This window comes from Lynx rufus, unplaced genomic scaffold (genome assembly GCF_022079265.1).
Source record: "Lynx rufus isolate CCGP_SWC_20201006 ecotype Redwood Valley unplaced genomic scaffold, mLynRuf1.p SCAF_3, whole genome shotgun sequence".
Classification (NCBI taxonomy): Eukaryota; Metazoa; Chordata; class Mammalia; order Carnivora; family Felidae; genus Lynx; species Lynx rufus.
The window spans coordinates 29,988,256-30,009,647 of NW_025814845.1; the positions used below are offsets into that span (position 1 = coordinate 29,988,256).

At 37.9% G+C, this 21,392-nt stretch overlaps 1 protein-coding gene across 10 annotated transcripts in view; it reads right to left on the reverse strand.

Moving 5' to 3' along the window:
• The window catches only part of SMIM14 (small integral membrane protein 14), a 127,472-nt gene that overhangs the window by 26,950 nt on the left and 79,130 nt on the right, over positions 1-21,392 (reverse strand). For 9 of the 10 annotated variants that reach the window (XM_047092216.1, XM_047092213.1, XM_047092215.1 and 6 more), the window contains one exon: positions 16,825-16,934. In XM_047092216.1, the coding sequence (XP_046948172.1) occupies positions 16,825-16,934 (110 nt within the window). Of the gene's footprint in view, positions 1-16,824; positions 16,935-19,714; positions 19,935-21,392 lie in introns of those variants that run through there. The other variant, XM_047092211.1, reaches the window with a different exon arrangement.

Genomic DNA, 21,392 nt, shown 5'->3' on the forward strand with positions numbered 1-21,392 from the left:
GTTCGAGCCCCGCGTCGGGCTCTGGGCTGATGGCTCAGAGCCTGGAGCCTGTTTCCGATTCTGTGTCTCCCTCTCTCTCTGCCCCTCCCCCGTTCATGCTCTGTCTCTCTCTGTCCCAAAAATAAATAAACGTTGAAAAAAAAAAAATTTTAAAAAAGCCATGCATTTAAATACAAGAGAATCTCACTGTTTTGATGGAACTGTTTAAACAAAGGCCTAATTTACATCTTAGTTTTCTCTTGACTTATTTGGAGAATACAGTGGTACTATTGATGCTAATTTTGGCTATTCCAATAGGAAACTATTTGCGAAAACAAATATAATTAGAAGAAAACCAAGGATAATATGTGAAGGAAACAAATGACAGGATCTACAGGATGGAGTAATAAACTTCAAATATTTTCTGTATTACGGTGGAGGCAAGGGGAAGAACCACATGTGGACTATCTGTAGCCAACAATTGTTGTCCAGGTAAATTTCATGTTAACACTGATCCTGGGATCCCAGAAAATAACTAAAAGTAGATTTAAATCTCTCCATCTAACCAGGATGGTCATGGAAAGTTTTTGAAGTTAGCCTGCTTCAAAATCACAGAGACAGCATAACATGAGTATAATAAATGTGTTTACTCATTAGGGAAAAAGGCAGAAAACACAGATTTAAAAAGACTGAAAGAATAAGAGAGACCTGGCCAAGAGATTTCACATTAGGGAAATTGATGAATATAAAATAGTCTGTTATGATACCCAGGAAGCCTAACAGAAACCCTTGGCTGTCAGAGGTCTCTGGGAAAAATGTAGATCAAAGAGACAATTCTTTTTTTTTTTAATCCCCCTTTTTTAAAAATTTAAAAAAAATTTACATCCAAATTAGCAGACAGTGCAACAATGATTTCAGGAGTAGATTCCTTAGTGCCCCTTACCCATTTAGCCCGTCTGCCCTCCAGTAACCCTCAGTTTCTTCTCCATATTTATGAGTCTCTTCTGTTTTGTCCCCCTCCCTGTTTTTATATTATTTTTGTTTCCCTTCCCTTATGTTCATCTATTTTGTCTCTTAAAGTCCTCATATGAGTGAAGTCATATGATTTTTGTCTTTCTGACTAATTTCGCTTAGCATAATACCCTCCAGTTCCATCCACATAGTTGCAAATGGCAAGATGTCATTCTTTTTGATTGCCAAGTAATACTATGCCATATCTTCTCAAAGAGACAATTCTAATGACAAAAGCAGATAAATGGATCTTTTTGAGAAAACTTACTTTGGAGAAATTCACTGAAAAGAATTAAAAAGAAAAGAAAGTCTCTCTCTGGAATTACCAAAATGTACCTACTATAGACTGAATGCGTCCCAACTTCACTTGTTGAAGCCCTAAATCCCCAATGTGATGGTTTTTGGAAGCGGGGCCTTTGGGAGGTAAATAGATTTAAATGAGGTCATAAGGGGAAAGCCCCCACGATGGGATTAGTGCCTTTATATTAAGAAGAGACTAGAGTCCTTATTCCCTCTGTACCATGTTGAAGATACAGCAAGAAGGCAGCTGTCCGCAAACCAAGTAGAAAACCATCACCAGACACCAAGTCTACCTGTACTTGATCTTGGACTTTCCAGACTCCAGAATTGGGAGAAATAAATGTTTGATGTTTAAGCCACCTATCCGTGGTATTTTGCTTTAGCCACCCGAGTTAAGACAATACCTGAACTAGAACTTATCGCTATTTTTTTTATGTCTGCTCAAGAACCTCACATATATTGGAAGTCATGTTCTTTCCCATGGACAGTAGCTGCCTGTATACTGGTAAACAGAACAGTGGTTAAAAAGAGAAGCTTTAAAATCAGAGGTATATGGGTTCAAACTCTTTATCTGTTACTTTCCATAAAGTTTCAAACTATAAAAGACATATATATGACCTATTAATGTTATTGGGTCACTCGGTTGACCAGATACCAAGGTGCATCTTGTCCCAGATGCACCCAGAGTTGGAGACCCAAGACCAGAATGGGGAGATAGAGTTTACTGAGTAGATAAGTATACTATATTTTCAAGAGAGAAAGTGGGCCACTGCCAGAGCAAGAGTGGCAATGGCCCCAAGACTTTCTAACTGCATCCTTTTAAGTTTGCTTTTTCTATATGTAATTTTGGCTTTGATTGACAGCTGATGGTTACATAACATTTTGGCTTCTGTGCATGCACGCAGCCATGATGCATTCTGTTATTTATTTATGTATTGTCTATTTATGAGTTTCTAATGAGTTTTTGCTGTGATCTTAAGGCAGCTTGCACCTTTTGTGTTCATCCTCAGCTCTTGGAAGTTCCCTTGTGGCTTTTGAGCCAGCTCTGTGGCTAGGCCTTTCTTGTTCTGTTAGCCCTGGAGTGGCTCTGAAGGTGTGGCTGTTAACCCTGGGTGGGGTGGCTCAGAGTGTATGGCCAGCATCTGCTTTATCCCACCTTGTTCATGCCTACCTAACTGCTTAACATTATGAACTTTAAGGCATTATGAGGATTAAATGATATAATTAAACATATAAAAAATTAAACATGTATATAAAAATCCCAGTTCACTGGGGCGCCTGGGTGGCGCAGTCGGTTAAGCGTCCGACTTCAGCCAGGTCACGATCTCGCGGTCTGTGAGTTCGAGCCCCGCGTCAGGCTCTGGGCTGATGGCTCGGAGCCTGGAGCTTGTTTCCGATTCTGTGTCTTCCTCTCTCTCTGCCCCTCCCCCGTTCATGCTCTGTCTCTCTCTGTCCCAAAAATAAATAAACGTTGAAAAAAAAAAAATTAAAAAAAAAAAAAATCCCAGTTCATGGTCTACAGGATAACGTTTTTAGATCACAGCAATTTGCAGGAAAGTGGGAAAAAGTCATTTTAATATTAAACAGGGCTGACTGTGTAAATAAGCATGCTCAAATTTATCACTATTATTTTTTTTTAAATGAAATTCTAAAACCAACAACAAAAAGTACTTTCAAAGTAATGACTAAACGGTTGGGTCAATGGCCTCTAACACAGCTCATGGTCGTAAGGTTCGCTTGAAAGTCTCTGAGCAGTGAGATTCCTGTGGCTTTCCTCAAAACAAAAATAGAGAAAAATATTCATTTCTTTGACAAATATTTAAGGAGTGATTTTTTGTTAAAGTTTATTTATTTTGAGAGAGATAGAGCATAAGGAAGGGGCAGAAAGAGAGGGAGAGAGAGAATCTCAAGCAGGCTCCCCACTGTCAGCAAAGAGCTGGATGTGGGGCTCGAACTCAAGAATCATGAGATCATGACCTGAGCCAAAACCAAGAGTCAGACACTTAACCGACTGAGCGACCAGGCATCCCAGGAGTAATTTTCATGTGCATTTTGTCAAACTAAGGTTTTCAGATTTTAAGAGACTATTTTTTTCCCTAAACTGCTCAGAGGAATTATATGTATATTATTTGCAACAACTAAACTCCTTGCCAGTTTGAGAGCAAGATATTGAAAAAAGAGGATGAAAAAAAAAACAGGTGTTCCCATTTTAAAGTATTCTCACAAATCATCAGTGTTAGGTCAGGTGTTCCAATATGCAGCTTGGGAAATAAAGTCATAAAACAGCAAGTATATATTACGGATCCAGAGATGTAGTAGGGAGCCTAACACATAAAATAACAATATAAGGGTGCCTGGGTGGCTCAGCTGGTTGAGCATCAACTTCAGCTAAGGCCAGGATCTCATGGTTGGTACGTTTGAGCCCTCTGCCTTGGGCTCACCGATGTCAACACAGAGCCTGCGTCAGATCCTCTGTCCCCCTCTCTCTGCCCCTCCCCTGCTCACATTCTCTCTCTCAAAAATGAATAAACATTTATTAAGAAAGAAAAGAGAGGCACCTGGGTGGCTCAATCAGTTAAATGTCTGATTTCAGCTCAGGTCATGATCTCATGGGTTCGTGGGTTTGAGCCCTACATCTGACTTGGTGCTGACAGCTCAGAGCCTGGAGACTGCTTCTGATTCTAGGTCTCCCTTTCTCTAACCCTGTCCCACTTGTGCACTCTCTCTTTCTCAAAAATAAATAAACATTAAAAAAAATTTTAATTAAAAAATAAAATACGAAAGAAACATAAACATAAAGCCCCATTAAAAGAACAAAAAACCCAAAACACAACATTTCCTACGTTCTAATGGAGCTCAGTAGCTCAGGAATGTTCTAGTAGTTCTTAGAGCAGTGACCAAAATCGACAACATCCCACCATATGATGATAACTATTTGTTAGCATTCTGGTTACTATATTCCAGACATTGATATTTGTAAAATAGTTGATCCCTGAACAACACAGTGGTAGGGACATTGACCCCCCTGCATAGTCAAAAATCCATATATAAGTTTTGACTACAGGAGACTACTGTAGACCGAAAGCCTTACTGATAACATAAAGAGTTGATTAACACACTTTGTATATCTTTTCATGTTAGCAAAGGTCTCAGTTTACTTTTCTAAAACAATACTACAGACAGGGTGGCTTATAAACAGCAGCACAAGACAAGAAATAACAAGCATTAGTGAAGATGTGGAGAAAAGGAAACCCTTGTGCACTATTGGTGGGAATGTAAATTGGTGCAGCCACTATGGAAAAAAGTATAAGGTTTCTCAAAAAAAAAAAAAAAATTAAGACCAGAATTACCAGTACATGACCCAGCAATTCCACTTTTGGGTATTTATCTGAAGAAAATGAAAACACTAATTTGAAAAGATATATGCACACCCATGTGCACTGCAGCATTATTTTCAGTAGCCAAGATATGAAAACAACCTAAGTGTCCACTGATGGATGAATGGATAAACATGATGGGGTGTGTGTGTGTGTGTGTGTGTGTGTACACAGAGACATAAAAAGAATGAAATCTTGCCATTTGTGGCAATCCAGATGGACCTTGAGGACATAAGCTAAGTGAAGTAAGTCAGAGAAAGACAATAATCTGCCTTATACATTTAATTTAAAACAACAAACCAAGCTAATAAATACAGAGAATAGATAGGTGGTTACCAAAATTGGGTAGTAGAGGGTGGGCAAAATGGGTGAAGGAGGTCAAAAGGTACAAAATTCTAGTTATAAAATAAGCCATGGGTAGGGGCGCCTGGGTGGCGCAGTCAGTTAAGCGTCCGACTTCAGCCAGGTCACGATCTCGCGGTCCGTGAGTTCGAGCCCCGCGTCGGACTCTGGGCTGATGGCTCAGAGCCTGGAGCCTGTTTCCGATTCTGTGTCTCCCTCTCTCTCTGCCCTCCCCCGTTCATGCTCTATCTCTCTCTGTCCCAAAAATAAATAAACGTTGAAAAAAAAATTAAAAAAAAAATAAGCCATGGGGATGTAATGTAAAACATGGTGACTATAGTTAACAACACTATATTGCAGATTTGAAAGTTGCTAAGAGGGTAGATCCTAAAATTCCTCATCACAAGATGAAAAATTTCTTTGTAACTATGTATGATGTTGGATGTTAACTAGACTTACTGTGGTGATCATTTAGTAATATGTAAGTATCAAATCATTTTGTTGTATACCTGAAATTAATATAATGTCAAATATACCTCAATTGAAAAAAAAAAGGATGGAATATATTTCCTCTCCTCTTGAACCTAAGCAGGCTTGTGATCGCTATAATCAAAGGGCTGTATGCAATTTCTTAGGCCAGGTCATAAAAAGTATCCAGCTGCTGGGGTGCCTGGCTGGCTCAGGCAGTAGAGCATGTGACTCTTGATCTTGGGGTTGTTGAGTTAGAGACCCATGTTGGGTGTAGAGATTACTTAAGGAAATTAAAAAAAAAAAAAGTATCCAGCTGCTGGCTGGTTCTCCCCCTTCCCTATCCTCCCTTGAGATGGATACTTAACCTTGGAAGCAAGCCACCACACTGTGAGGAAGCCAAGCATCCATATGAAAAGGTCATATGTAGGCTGGGAGTACTAGGCAGGGTTTCAGTCTACCAGTATCAGCTGCCAGACAGTGAGTGAGTGAGCCTCCAGATGCTTCCTGCTCCCAGCCTCTGAGTCTTACAGCTAAGAACCCAGACATTGTGCAACACACATGTCATCTCCACTATGCTCTGTATGAACTCCAGACACAGAGTTTGTCATCTTAATAAAAGGTTTTATACCACTAAATTTTTGAGTAATTTGTTATGAGGTCATACAACTGGAATAATATAAAACAAATGTTAACAGCTTATATTCAATAAAGAAGCAATGAAGCATTGGAAAATATAGGGAGATTTTTATTTTCTCTTTTTACAGTATACTGCTTGAATTGTGTGCCATAAGGACATCCAACCATTATTTTATCTTTTTTTTGTTATTATTTTCAACATTTATTCATTTTGAGAGACAGAATGCAAGCAAGGGAGGGGGGCAGAGAGAAAGGGAGAGGCAGGATCCAAAGCAGGCTCCAGGCTCCGAGCTGTCAGCACAGAACCCGACCTGGGACTTGAACCCACAGACCATGAGATCATGACCTGAGCTGAAGTCGGATGCTTAGCCAACTGAGTCACCCAGGCACTCCCATATAACCTCATTTCCTAATTGGTAAACTGAATTATACCTCTAGCCACAGAAGGACTAACTAGTCTTCCAGTGCCTGGATGATATTGATAAAAAATATTAAGATTTGAAAGTAAGAAATTGACTAAAATTTCCTTTATTAACTAAAATAAAACCCAGAAGTTAATCAGATGATTAAAAAAGGCTTTGTACCACATGGAAGATGCTAAATACTATTATTAAATTGGGGATATATACTTCCCTACTTTTACTTTTTTTTTTAATGTCTGATTATTTTTTGAAAGAATATATTCATGTATTATTTCAATAAGTGTTCTACAAAAATTAAAATTAAAATTAAAATAAATAGAGGCGCCTGGGTGGCTCAGTTGGTTAAGCGTCATACTCTTGATTTTGGCTTGGGTCATTATCTCATGACTCATGAAATCAAGTCCCATGTTGAGCTGACAGTGCGGAGCCTACTTGGATTCTCTCTCCCACTCTCTCTCTGCCCCTCTTTCACACTTATGCATGCTCTCTCAAAAATAAATAAATAAACATTAAAATTTTTAAATAAATAGAAAAAGATACTAGCAGTAGATATATTTGCTAGGTAGACAGGTTTCTCAAGAAATTTTTCAGGCACACACATTTTTCTTCCAGGAAAAAACCCAATCAATCTTAATGTAACTTATTTAAGTACAGTGAACATTAGCCACAATTTACAGGGCCTTCAGGCCTATAATGAGGACTCTGACCAAAGATCTCCCAGATCACATGCTTACAATACTCTAATACAAATACAACTTTAAGTAAATTAAAATTTTAGAGGTTTCAGTTACACTGTTTAGATGTGAAATACAGAGCTCAACAAACCAAAAAAGGGATTATCTTATTTCAAATCTTAGGTTACAACAGAGAGCAGGAAAAACACAAAACATGATCCAAGTTCACATTACGAAATCTATCTGTTCTCTCTTTCTGGAACTCCTATCATTAATAGAAGAAATTTTATGCCAAGAGACAGCCAGTCAAGGAGAACAGAGAAAGAAGGAGGTATCAAGGGAGCAGAATAGGGTGAAACCAGAATAATTCTACAAATGGCTTCAATGGGAATGGAAAAAGCCCCCTGCAGGCTGTTTTTATTGTTGTAAGGAAATATTAGTCATTTAAAACACACACACACACACACACACACACACACAACTAAATACAGTTGTTGTAAGGAAATGCCTTTTTTTTTTTTTTTAATGAATACTAACTCCACAAGGGCACACACAAAAAAATACCACACAACTTTAAAAAATGACTGGTTTATAATGAGATCACAATTTTGTGCTGGCATCTTTCTACACATGTAGTAGTATTCTACCATATCAAGAAAAATCCATACTTATCACTAAGCATGTTTCCATATTAAATCAAGTAATGCAACATAGCATAACTTGATGAAAAGAACTGATTTTAAATGAAAGAAACTCACTGTATATATATTTTTATCCACTTAAAATAAGTCTTACCAACCAGTATTTAATGAGTAAAGCATTAATTATGAAAGAAATAGATTGTAATGTCAGAAAATGCCTCCTTTTATTAATGTTTCTGAACATTGTGGAGACAAATAGAGACATAAACACACTTAGCAAAGTACAACTGTGTTATGAACCTGTGTGTAACTCAATGATGTAATTAAGTCACCAGAAGCACACCTGCCAAGTGAATAAGCAAAGCTTTGTCATGAGCACCCCAAAATGGGCACTCTTTGTACTGCAGTCTTATCAACCTTAAACGTAAATGCAGCTTATAATGTATTATTTAAAACACTCCTATAATACAACCGGAGATATAATCATTTGCTTTTAAAGTCCACACTATAGACAATAAAATGAATGAAAATCAGATTTATATTCTTTATACTGGTACAGCCTAAGAGTTAAACAATCAAAATTTACATAAGCACTGATGAGGCAATAGTAAAAAAAGCACTGAATTGTTGTTGTAGCCATTTTGCCTTAGGAGACATACAAGTTTTTTCTATTTTTATATATTTTTTATATGCTGATGAGAAAAAAATCTACAATTTAGAAATCAAAGAATTAAGAACAAAAGAAAGTCTTATTAGGATTACTGAAGAGCTAGAGGCACCTGGGTGGCTCATTTGGTTCAGCATCCCACTCTTGATTTTGGCTCAGGTCATGATCTCACAATTCATGAGATCAAGCCCCACGTGGGGCTCTGTGCTGACAGTACGAGCCTGCTTGGGATTCTCTCCCTCTCCGCCCCTTCTCCACCTGCTCGTGCGTGCTCTCTCTCTCTCTCAAAATAAATAAACATTTTTTAAAAAGAATTATGGGAAAGCTAAACATAATATCTTTTCTTTTCAAATCATATAATAGTATATTCAAAAATTTTAGTCTTCAGTGAAAAAAGTCTGTACTACATATTGTGTATAATTTTACTGCTTCTAACGCCTTTGAAGTAGCTTACAAAGTTTTATCTTTTTAAAGTTTTACTTAAGTAATCTCTGTACCCAACGAGGGGCTTGAACTCACAACCCCAAGATCAAGAGTTGTATGCAGAGGTTTTTTTCTTTAAAATTTTTTTAATGTTTATTTAATTTTGAGACAGAGAGAGGCAGAGCATGAGCGGGGGAGGGGCAGAGAGAGAGGGAGACACAGAATCCAAAGCAGGCTTCAGGTTCTGAGCTGTCAGCACAAAGCCCAATGAGGGGCTCAAACTCATGAACTGCAATATCATGAACTGAGCCAGCCAGGTGCCTTCTGAGTTTTATTTTTAAGGTTATTTGATTAGGTAGTACATTCACAGTTTTAAACTGTACAAATACAGTGAAGAGTCTCTCCTTCATTGCTTTCTTCTATCCTCCTAATGTTCCCTTGATCACAAATATAGTGTTTTTAAAGGTGCTTGAAGGAGACCAACTGGCAGCAGCAGAACAGAACAGGGCACTAAAGAAATAGTACAAGGCAAGGGCACCTGGGTGGCTCAGTTGGTCAAGTGACTGACTCTTGGTTTCCGCTCAGGTCATAATCTCACAGTTAGTGGGTTCAAGCCCCACATTGGGCTCCGCACCGGCAGTGCAAGACCTGCTTGGGAGTCTCTCTCTCTCTCTCTCTCTCTCTCTCTCTCCTCTCTGCTCCTCCCCTGCTTGCGCCCTCTCTTTCTCAAAATAAATAAACTTAAAAATTTTATTAAAAAAAGAAAACAAAAGAAACAGCACAGGACCTAGAGCTAAACTGCCAGAGTTGAATGTGCCTCTGCCACTCTCTGTTCAGCTCCGACACCTGGAAAGAGTGACTTAACTTCTCTGTACCTCAGTTTCCTCATTTGTAAAAGGAAAACTTATATCATGGGCTTAAACTAGTACCTAGACTAACTTGAAACTCCTCAATATAACCATTATTATGAGCTCCAGTATACCCCTTGGAAACCATTCCTATGTATTTACAAACATATACTGACCTACACACACACACATCCCCCACATGTTCTCACACTCCAACCCCACAAAGACATCTCTATGGCTTTCACTATCTTTTCTCAGATACTTCTAAAGAATGTTTCTTCTTGTATTTATAATAGTTTTTGTGTTCTCCGTTGTTCAAGACATAAAGGTCCATATTTTTTTGATGAATTCTATCTTTTGTCGATATCATTTCCATGTTCCACTTAATTGTTTTGGCTTTGAATTATATTGTGTCTAAGATTAAGAGTACTGCATTCTTTTGAGATAGCTTTTTCCTCACTCCTTTATCACATACCTACTATATATATATATATTTTTTTTTTTTTTTTTTGAGAGAGAGAGAGAGAGAGAGACTGGGTGGGGGGAGAGAGGGGCAAATGGAGGGAGGGAGGGAAAGAGAGAGAGCAAGAAAGAGTCTCAAGGAGCCTCCATGCTGAGTGTGGAGCCCAACTTGGGGCTCAATCCAATGATCCTAGGATCATGACCTGAGCCAAAATCAAGAGTCAGACACTCAACTGACTGAGCCACACAGACACCCTAGTAACTGTCTTCCTTGTAAATAGCATTTCAAGACTCCAATCTAACTCTTTTAACAAGGGATGAGAACCCACTCACACATAACATTTTACTTGTGCTTTCTATGAACTACGCTTCTCTTCTTTCTTCTTGCCTACCTTCATAAGCTTATTTGGGTTTCCTCTTTTTTTTAATGTTTATTTATTTTGAGAGAGTGCATGCACATGAGTGGGGGAAGGGCAGAGAGAGAGGGAATGAGAAGGAATATCAAGGAGGCTCCACGCTGTCAGAGTAGAGCCCGACACAGAACTCGAACCCACGAACCTGTGAGATCATGACCTGAGCTGAAGTCCAGAGTAGGCCTCTTAACCATCTGAGCCACCCAGGCTCCCCTCCTTTTTTTTTTTTTAAACTCTACTTCTCCCCCCATCATATGTTCTCCAATGTGTCAGTACCAGGGCATCATGGATATCTGAGAGGCAGATCTTCGATTGTTGTGACTGGCTTACATCCCACATGACTTTCAAATGTCCTGCCACCTATTCACATAAGTGAAAAATCTGAGCCTTTAATCTAAGTCCATTAAAAAAATAACAGCAAGATATTTTTTGGTTAGCTGACACTAAATTACCAAGGAATTTAACTGGAATTCAGCATTTAAATCAAAGGAATATTATACTTAGTTTTGTTTACAACTTTACAAAGAATTGTTCACCATTTCAGAAAATCATGTTGCTGGTGATATTTAAGACCAGGACAACATACTTATATGAAGCTGCACTTATAGCCATAACTTGCGCAATGATTTTTCATATTAGACACATCTAATTATTTCATCTTGTCTTTGAATGTAGCTAGCTATGCCCAACCACACTGTGGTCCTCTTATTTTCTTCAACTGCTTTCTTGTTTTAATCTTTATAGTTATTAAAGGATCAGGATGGTGACAGCGTATACAAACAGCTTTCCTTATCAAGGAAGGATGCAGGCAGGCTAGAGAACCTCTTAATGCTCAAAGTAGGGAAAGCTTCATTCTAAGGCTTTATATATAGCACATTTCATTTCTGAACCATTTCCTCTTTTATATCCACTAAAGGTCTGGGGTTACTCTGGCTTCTCTCTTGATCCTTAACATCCAACTAGAGGCCCTCCCCATGAATATTTTCTACTTTTCTTAGGAAGCAGTAACCTGGTTTTAGCCGGTAGCAAAGGCCTCAACCAGTCACCTTACATTCCATGGAGGAAAAAGATACACAACATATCCAGCTACCCAATAGACTCACACCTTGTCTTTTTACTCCTAACTGGAAGGTTTTTGCTTTTTGTTGTTTTAATTTTTATTAGTTATTCATGTATACAATTCAGAGTTAAATAAACACTTTTGCCAGTCTGTTCCGAAAAAAAGCAGTTCCTCATTTCTGCATACCTATTTCTCCTCCCATAGAGGAACGACTTTCACCTTTTAGCTGATTATTTTAGTATTTACCTCCATGTCTTTATAAATATGCATTATTGCTACTTCTTGATTTTTCAGTTTTAAGCAATACCCATTGATTCACCAGTATAGAATAAGAAGACCTAGCTCTCTCTTTTCTGAACCCAACACACATGTACACTCTTCCCATCTGCTAGTAATTAAATCATAAATTGGTTTAGCTCAATAGTTTTAACATTATTATGACTATGTAAATGCTCTTCACATTTGAACCATGTAGTAAATTATAATTACTTTTTCTTTTCTGTACTATTTTCTGTATTTCCTTAAAGTTAAATGTTCTTTTTTCCCATTTACTTGGTTTTCTAGGACTTTTGGCAACTTGTTTTCAGCTTTTTAGATCACAAAATGTCTCGACTCACTAGGTGTTCTATCAATTCATCCTCCTGAAAAAGTCTCTGCTAGAGCTGTGTGACACCCTCTCAATGAAACCAGCTGTCTTGTATCCACAAGCCTGACGCACAGCTATCACCTTGGGATTTCCATTCACCATTATCCTGGAAGTTACTTTTGCTTCTTGCATGTGCTAGACCTCTCACTTTCTACACTCAAATCTTAGTCTCCCTCCTTGGTTTATGTCTTCATTTTGGTGAAAAATAGTTCATTCTTTAGCACCTTTCTAAGTAATGGTACATGAGATAGGATTTTTGAAGATTCTCTCCTATTTGATTGACACTTTGGTTGAATACAGAATGCTGGATTTGTAATAATTTCCTTTCAGAACTTAAAGTCTTTGTGCCAATGCCTTCCAGTTTCGCTATAGAAAAGTCTAAAGTCTTTACACTATCGATCATTTGTGTGTGACCTGTAAGAGGCCAGAACTGTTAGACAAAATGAGCAAAAGGGAAGAGTGGGGTGGAGAAGGGACAAATCATGTAGGGCTATGTACATTTTTTTTCACTTTAAGTGTCATGCAGGAGTTTGAGGGAAGGAGAACATTATCTGTTTCATCGAAAATAGATCACTTCAGCTGCTGTAGTGAAAACTAAACTTGCAGAAAGTGGGGCATGGCAAGGGGGTGGAAGCAAGGAGACTCATAAAGAGGCTAATTTAATAATCCAGGCAAAAGCTGATGTAGACTAGAACAGGATGCTGCACGGAAAGTGTGAGAAATGTCTGGATTCTAGATATATTTTTAAGGTTGAGTCAAAAGGATTTGTTTCTGCATTAGCTATGAGGCTGAAAGAGTAAAAATTGACACAAAAGGTATTGCCTGAGCAACCAGAATAATGGAGTGAATAGAAGAGACAAGGAAGTTTAAGCCTGGGGGCAAGAAAAGAAGTCTGGTAATGCACATATCATGTGTAAGATGTCTACTAGTTATCTAAATGGAGATGCTGCATCAACACTTGGACATACGAAAGTCTAGAATTCAGGAGCAAGCAGCTTCTTGGCTGCCCTAGCTCTGCAGCACGACTTTGGCTCCCTCGTGTTTTGGCACTTACCCTCCCTTTGATCGTATTCATTTTCCATGCTAGGTTCTCCTAGTCCGTGCTAGTGTGAGCCACGTACTATCCTTTTAATAGGTCTTTTTCTGCTTAACTCAGTCAGAACTTCTATAACCTATAATAAAGAACCTTAACTGATATCATTACTAAATTAGGAAAAGAATTTAGTTTTAAATTGTGAAGGAACAGAACTTTATTAAAATGGAAAGGAAACAATGGTAAAATCTTAACTGCTCCTAAGCTGAAAATATCCCTTGGCAAAGCCTACCTATTTCCACAGAATAGGCAAAACTAAACTGCAGTCCAGTACACAATTAATAATCTAACCATAAATAATCATTAAAATCTCTAAGTGTTCCCAGGTTTTTACTTGCTATTAGCACCTTAAATTCTCAGAATTTGATAATACTCTAACTTACAAGAAAATCCAATTTGGTTATACGAAGTAAAAAGTAACAAAAATTCCAAATTAGAACCTAAAATTAATGAGATGCTACTCTATTGCAAAGATGAGTTCAATGTCTACTTTTAGAAAGATGAGGGTAATAAACCTCTGTCATCACCAATATATACCCATGAGTTTTCTGAACAGGCAGACATCTAAATTCTGGTAGTTACAACTAATACAGAAAAATTATACCATCAGATAAACTGCTTTTAAATATAGACTGGGGGGTTAGACCTCCACAGAGTAGTTAAGATAAAGGTACTAAAAACAGGTCCTCTGAAGTGTAAGAGTAGAAGATAACGAAAGCATGAGAGGTATAAAAGCCTAGTACAGTATGAAAGAGTGCTGACAATGTTTAAATGAAAAAAAAAAAAGATTCTTTTTGTTAAATAACCCTTTTCCTGAGTATATCATAGAAGATACAAAAAACTATAAAAAAAAAAAAAACCCTCTCACCTTATATTCTACAATCCAGAGATAAACACTGTTAACACTGACATATTTTCTTCAAGGCTTTTTTTCCTATGCACATGTATATATACAGTGTGTGTGGGTACAGAAAAGCAAGATGATGCTAAATGTCATTTCTAGACGTTGCCTTTATTCATTTCACATGTGAATTTCCCTTCTGTTATGATGTAATCTTCAAAGACATTCTTTTAAACCTCTGTATAAGATTCCATCATATGAGCAAACCATGATATAACCACTACTGGCAGACATTTAGGTTGTTTATAACTTTCACTACTAGCAATAATGCTATAGTAAACAGTATTACACATTTCTGAATTTAGAGAACTTAGAGACCTCATGGCTGAACTTCTGAAGTTAGAGACATTATTTCTGAATTTCTGACGTTAGAGACGTTGTTTCAAAAGATACTCTTTCAGTTTAGAAAGTACTTAATATCGATAAGGTAGGTATGGCCCCAAAATGCTGCTTGAATTGGAGTTTAAATAAAAGAAGAAATAAAAACTATAAAGCACAATTCAAATCAAACAAATGTCTATCAAGCCTAATTAGCAAGTTTCCTCATTGAAATCAAGTGAGTTTCTCCTCCCTTCTGGAATCTTCAATACTGCTATCAGCAATTTATACACTAGCAGATCACCCATCCAGGATCACCCATCAGTAATTTACATCATGTGAAAATATCCAGCATAGACTAAAAAATGTACACTGTACACTTTTAAAGGTTTGTAAAATCTAAAACCTATTTTCACATAAAGTACTTCACACTAGGATTGCTATCAATAATGTCCCATCGGGTATGAATGTGCCCATTAAAAACAAAACAAAACAAAGCTAAACATGAGTATTCCTGACAACCTACTGAAGAGAAAAAAAATGTACAGGGGATCATAAAGAGTAGGGCTTAGTTTTAGTCATCTCTAAAAAAAAAAGCAGCAGAGCTAAGAGAAAAAAGCATAATAGATACTATGTTAAAAATAAAAAGATGACACTAAGAAAAAAAGAGGTAGTAACTCTTATTAAAAACTTATCTCCTGGGGCGCCTGGGTGGCTCAGTCAGTTAAGCGGCCGACTTCGGCTCAGGTCATGATCTCGCGGTCCGCGAGTTCGAGCCCCGCGTCGGGCTCTGTGCTGACAGCTCAGAGCCTGGAGCCTGTTTCAGATTCTGTGTCTCCCTCTCTCTGACCCTCCCCTGTTCATGCTCTCTCTCTGTCTCAAAAATAAACGTTAAAAAAAAAATTAAAAAAAAAAAGAAAAGAAAAGAAAAACTGATCTCCTGGGAAAATTTACCAGTTAAATTACAAGTCTATTTTTTGTGCCTAGCATCACATTTGAAAAAAAAATTTTTGCCTTACCCTGAAATTTAGACATAAAAGCTATCAGCTATTTAACATCATAAATCAGAGAAAATATTTTAAATATTCTCTCCTTAGACTCATCTATTTTTACATCAAGTTGTCAGAGATATAACATTCCTATTTTATTTCTATAACCACAAGTCTTATTAATTTTATAAGTTCTTATTTTATTGATTTCCCTGTAAGAAATTTTTTAGGATCATAAGTCCTAGCATATGTTGACTCTAAAAGGAGTATCATTCACAAGAAACACACTTCTGATCACTACATACAGACACTGAGTCAGCGGAAAACCTGCTTATTAACCACCAACAACTCAAATATTTGAGCAAATGTTTGTTCCTGCCTTTATTACCTGGTCTATGATAATATACCTCTTTACAAGAGCTTTCTAGAACAACAAAATGTTATGTCTAACATAATAATAATACAATATACTTTATTGTTAATAGTCAAATTTCTTCTTTTGTACATAAAAAAAGTATAAAGTCCTGTATTTAATACATAAAGACTCCTGTATTTAAGATTATAAGACTAGGAGAGTCTTAAAAACTTTACAAATTCAAATCTCACAACAATCAATTCAATGAGACTATCTAAAGCATGTTGTTCAGAAACCTGCCTCTGTCAAATAATTGATTTGGACTTGGAAATGCTTTATATAGAAATTTTTATTGTCATGCCATTTATTGGAGTAGGATTTGAACCATGTCACAATAGGAACTATGACTTCATAGCAGTTTATCAGGTAAACAAGCTCCATATAGCTGAAGACTATATATTTGTTAATATAGAACAGAAAAGGCTACACACAAATGTGTCATCTTCCCGTGATGGTGATTTCACCAAAAGAAATCTACCATAAATAAAAGGTAGCAATCTGTTTTTTGTTTTGTTTTGTTTTGTTTTGTTTTTATCTCTAATAGAAGAATTGCTGGCAAGCACTTTAACCACTATGACTTAAACCATTGTGGAATTTCAATTATGAAATAATTTTAGTGACCATCAGATGAAAATTCTCCAATAACCAACATTCCCCCCCCCCGCCCCCACCCCCCAAAAAACAGGACAGAAGGGATACAGTTCAATTCTGAATAGGACCATCCCATTCATCTCACCAGATTGATCAGCCTTCTCATCGCATGTTCATGAGAGCAAACGCATTCACAGGGATCGAATCCACCTTCTGCCATGATTTCCCAGTTTGATTTAACTTGACTGTTTAAATCTAGGAGGAAGGAAAAAATGTTGTAAGACTACTGTTCAGTTATTCTTTCCCTTAAGCTATGAAAAATTCTTAATATAACAGGTCTCTTAACTAATAGTTCTCTTAAACTAAAGATAGTTCATATTTATTATAAACTATGTAATTTAGGAATCCACACAAATGGTTGCCTACTTGTTCTGCCATCAGACTAATTTCCTACAAATGTGAATGTCTTCTGATGTTCTATACTGGGCCCTCCTGTGAAACAGATGATGCTAGAGTCCTACTCTGCTTAATAATTTAATTCTTTGTTAGCTATAGTACTGCTATAGAATAAATGTTTGTGCCCCTGCTAAAATTCATATTGTTAAAAAAGGAGACAGCAGAAGTGAAATAAATCAGTCAGAGAAGATATCATATGTTTTCACTCATAATTGGGATTTGAGAAACTTAACAGAAGACCATGGCGGGGAAGGGAAGGAAAAAAAAGTTACAAACAGAGAGGAAGGCAAACCATAAGAGACTCAAATACAGAAAACAAACTGAGTGAGGGTTGATGGGGTAAATGAGCGATGGGCATTGAGGGCACTTGCTGGGATGAGCACTTGGTGTTGTATGTGAGTGATGAATCACAGGAATCTACTCCTGAAGCCAAGAGCACACTGTATATTAGCTAACCTGACAAATTATATAAAAATAAATAAAAATTAAAAAAAATAAAAAGGAGATACCAGGCAACAAAATGGAGTCACTTGTGCTAAACTCCATGTCAGCAAGCCAAGTCCTAATAACCTATCTAATCACAGTTTCAACCTCCCCCTACCCCGTCAAGAATGGTAACCTTTAGCCAGTCAACATGGAATTATCTCACTAGTCAGCACTAGTGAGATAATCCATCCACAAACCCCTTCCATTCCCTGTAGGAAGGTGACCTTGCCTAAAACAATGCATTCTTTGCTAATAATTTCCCTTCTCCACCCCCTTTCTGCCTTTAAAAACCTTTCCTTTTATACAGCTTGGTGAAGCTCCTTGCTATTTGTTACATGAGACACTGCTCAACTCATGAATTGTTGAATAAAGCCAAATCTTTACATTTACTCAGTTTAATTTTTGTTACTTAAAGAATTTGGTGAAGGCAGCAGGACTAAAGGAGACTTCTGACATCTCTGGGGACAACAAGAAACATAGGTGTGGTACCCGATGAAATATTTGAGTTTACTTTCTTTCTAGCCATTTCTGAGGGCCATCACGGAGTTCTTGTCAGTTCTGAGCTCCGTACTCTTTGCTGAGCTCTTAAGCTAACTGGCTTTCCAGTCCAGTCAGCTTGAGCTGGCACACAGTTCCATCTGAAACCTGAGTCCCTACCTCTTGGCTCAGTCCACAATGTTTGGAATACCCCTCCAGTTCTAGTCTATAGTCTCCACTTACTGGGATTTGGTGGTTTAGTCTTTTCCCCAGTTCCAATCCACAGTCCCCATTTTACTGGAGTCTGCTGGTTTAATCCATGCTAGGAATCAGTGATGGTACGTAAAGCCTTCTCTTGGCCAGTCTACAGTAACATGTTATGGTTGCTGCTGCTATGTTAGGGTGCACATGTTTGTCTTATTTTGTATAGATAAGGGCTATAACTAACAGGAATCACATAAAAAAAAAAGCCACAAAAATTGGTGGTGGGCACTGGCACAATACTTCAGAGCTGTTAGTGTATTCATTACCTAACTCAAAGACTCTGACATCAAGTTGGTCACAGAACAAGTTAGGTTGACTCTAGGTCACCTGGCAAACTCAAGAAAACTTCTGTGCAATGATGTATACCGTACAATTCCCAACCCAGAGGCACATCCCTTTTAGGTATTAGCTCAGCTCTGAGAAACCTAAACTTGGCTTATGGGATCCTTAAACTCTAAACAGTCAAGCATATTTCCTTCCGGCACCTGTGCTTATTTTATGCCTAAGAACTATGGTCCAGAAGACACAAATATTAATAGAAGTGGCAAAATTTTGCGAAGATTTTTTGTGTCCTGAGAACTTGGCTTGGTAACCATCAGATTGGCAGCCCCAAAATATGGCCAGACATAAATGTGGGTTACACCCCATTTGTGACTAGATATGGCTGCACAGAAAAGGCGAGTTAAATTCTAATTGTGGCTAGGGTCCTACCAAACTGCTACCAGTCGTCAGAGGAATTACAACCTAGAATTACAATGGCCATTATGAGAAATGTTCCAATTAGATAAGAGCATTTAACAAGTGCCCTTAAAAGCAAGGGCTTCCAAATCAAACAGAATGGGATACTATTTTAATTGGTATGCAGGAGACTCCAAAAGGCTTCAAAATTCCAAACTAGCTTCATTAAAAGATTTGTTATAAAAGGCTAGTGAAAAATTAAAGATGTAAAAAGTACTTAAAAGCAAAAAAACTGATATAATTCTTACTGTTTTCCTCTATCCTCCTTTATTTGAATATTCATTCTAGTACTCCTCTGAGTTGCCTTTATGGACCATAAACAAAAGTCTGCCAAGTTAATGACCTTTCAGTCATTCCCATACCTGACCTCAAAGGAGGGCTCCTCTCAAATGGGACTCTAAGAGATTTTCTGGCAAAATGCTACATTATTCTCTTAAATAGCCAAAGAAAAACTAACATTAAAAATAAAAAATCTTGCCAAATTCTGGTAAAAAATGGAGCTACAGATGGGATCCTGGAAAAACTGGAAGAAGCTGGCTAAGGATGAACATTCTTATTAGAGTCAGCACTCTGATCTGTCTGTAGTACCCAGTAAAGAAAGGAAAATAAGTTACCTTTTGCACTTTCGTTGGGAATCCCTCCCATATATCCAAGGGGGAGTTATTCAATATGGCAAGAAATGTTTGCTGTTTGTCCCAGATGAAAACTGACAAGACACCTAAAAGAATTTTTAAGTAGCTCTGTGACTGGAAATAGGCTAGACTGAAAGCTGACATACAGAGCCTGTTAAGAATGTTTTTTTAGGGGGTGCCTGGGTGGCGCGGTCGGTTAAGCGTCGACTTCAGCCAGGTCACGATCTCGCGGTCCGTGAGTTCGAGCCCCGCGTCAGGCTCTGGGCTGATGGCTCGGAGCCTGGAGCCTGTTTCCGATTCTGTGTCTCCCTCTCTCTCTGCCCCTCCCCCGTTCATGCTCTGGCTCTCTCTGTCCCAAAAATAAATAAAAAAAACGTTGAAAAAAAAAATTAAAAAAAAAGAATGTTTTTTTAGGCCTCCTCCCCTAAGCTAAAATAAAATTAGGTACCCAGAAGGAAAGGAAAAATCTTTTAAAGTCTTTGTAAAAGTCTTTACTAAAAAAAAAAAAAAAAAAAAAAAAAAAAAAGTGTAATTCGATGGGTGGATCAACCTATGATGTCACTCGAATTGCAACCTCATTCTTTGAGGAATTGAAAGCAATTGTCTACATCTTACATATCTTAGCAAAATTAGAAATGCAGCTCTAGAGGCAATTCAATGTTCACCTATTCCTTTTACTAATTCTAAAACCTCCTTGTTTAGCTCCTATATATTTATTTATCTCTTATTTACCAACCTCAGGGGAACCTGAATTCTTCTCCCATGCCTTTAAGGTGTAAATATAGGGGCGCCTGGGTGGCTCAGTAGGTTAAGCATCCGACTTCCGGTCAGGTCATAATCTCAAGGTTTGTGGGCTCAAGTCCTGCATCAGGCTCTGTGCTGACAGCTTGGAACCTGGAGCCTGTCTTGGATTTTATGTCTCCCTCTCTCTCTGCCCTTCCCCCACTCATACTCTATCTCTCTCAAAAACAAACATTAAAAATTCTTTTTCAAAGATGTAAATGTACATAGATTTTTAAATAAGAACTGTCTATTTTTTTTTTTTTTTAATTTTTTTTTCCAACGTTTATTTATTTTTGGGACAGAGAGAGCCAGAGCATGAACGGGGGAGGGGCAGAGAGAGAGGAAGACACAGAATCGGAAATAGGCTCCAGGCTCTGAGCCATCAGCCCAGAGCCTGACGCGGGGCTCGAACTCACGGACCGCGAGATCGTGACCTGACTGAAGTCGGACGCTTAACCGACTGCGCCACCCAGGCGCCCCAAGAACTGTCTGTTTAAAGACAGTTTTTATTTTTATTTTACTTTGAGAGAGAGACCATGTGGGCAAGTAGGGAAGAGGGAGAGGGAAAGAGAGAATCCCAAGCAGGTTCTGCACTGTTAGCACAAAGCCCCCAATGTAGAGCTTACTTTAAAAAACAAAAACAAAAACAAAAACAAAAACAAAACACAGGGGTGTCTGGGTGACTCAGTTGGTTAAGCGTTGGACTCAATTTCAGCTTAGGGCATGATCCCATGGTTGGCGGGTTTGAGCCCAGCATCAGGCTCTGTGCTGACAATGCAGAACATGCTTGGGATTCTCTCCCTCTCTGCCCCTCGCCTGTTAGAGCTCTCTCTCTCAAAAATAAATAAAAACATTAAAAAATTAAAAAAACAGGGGC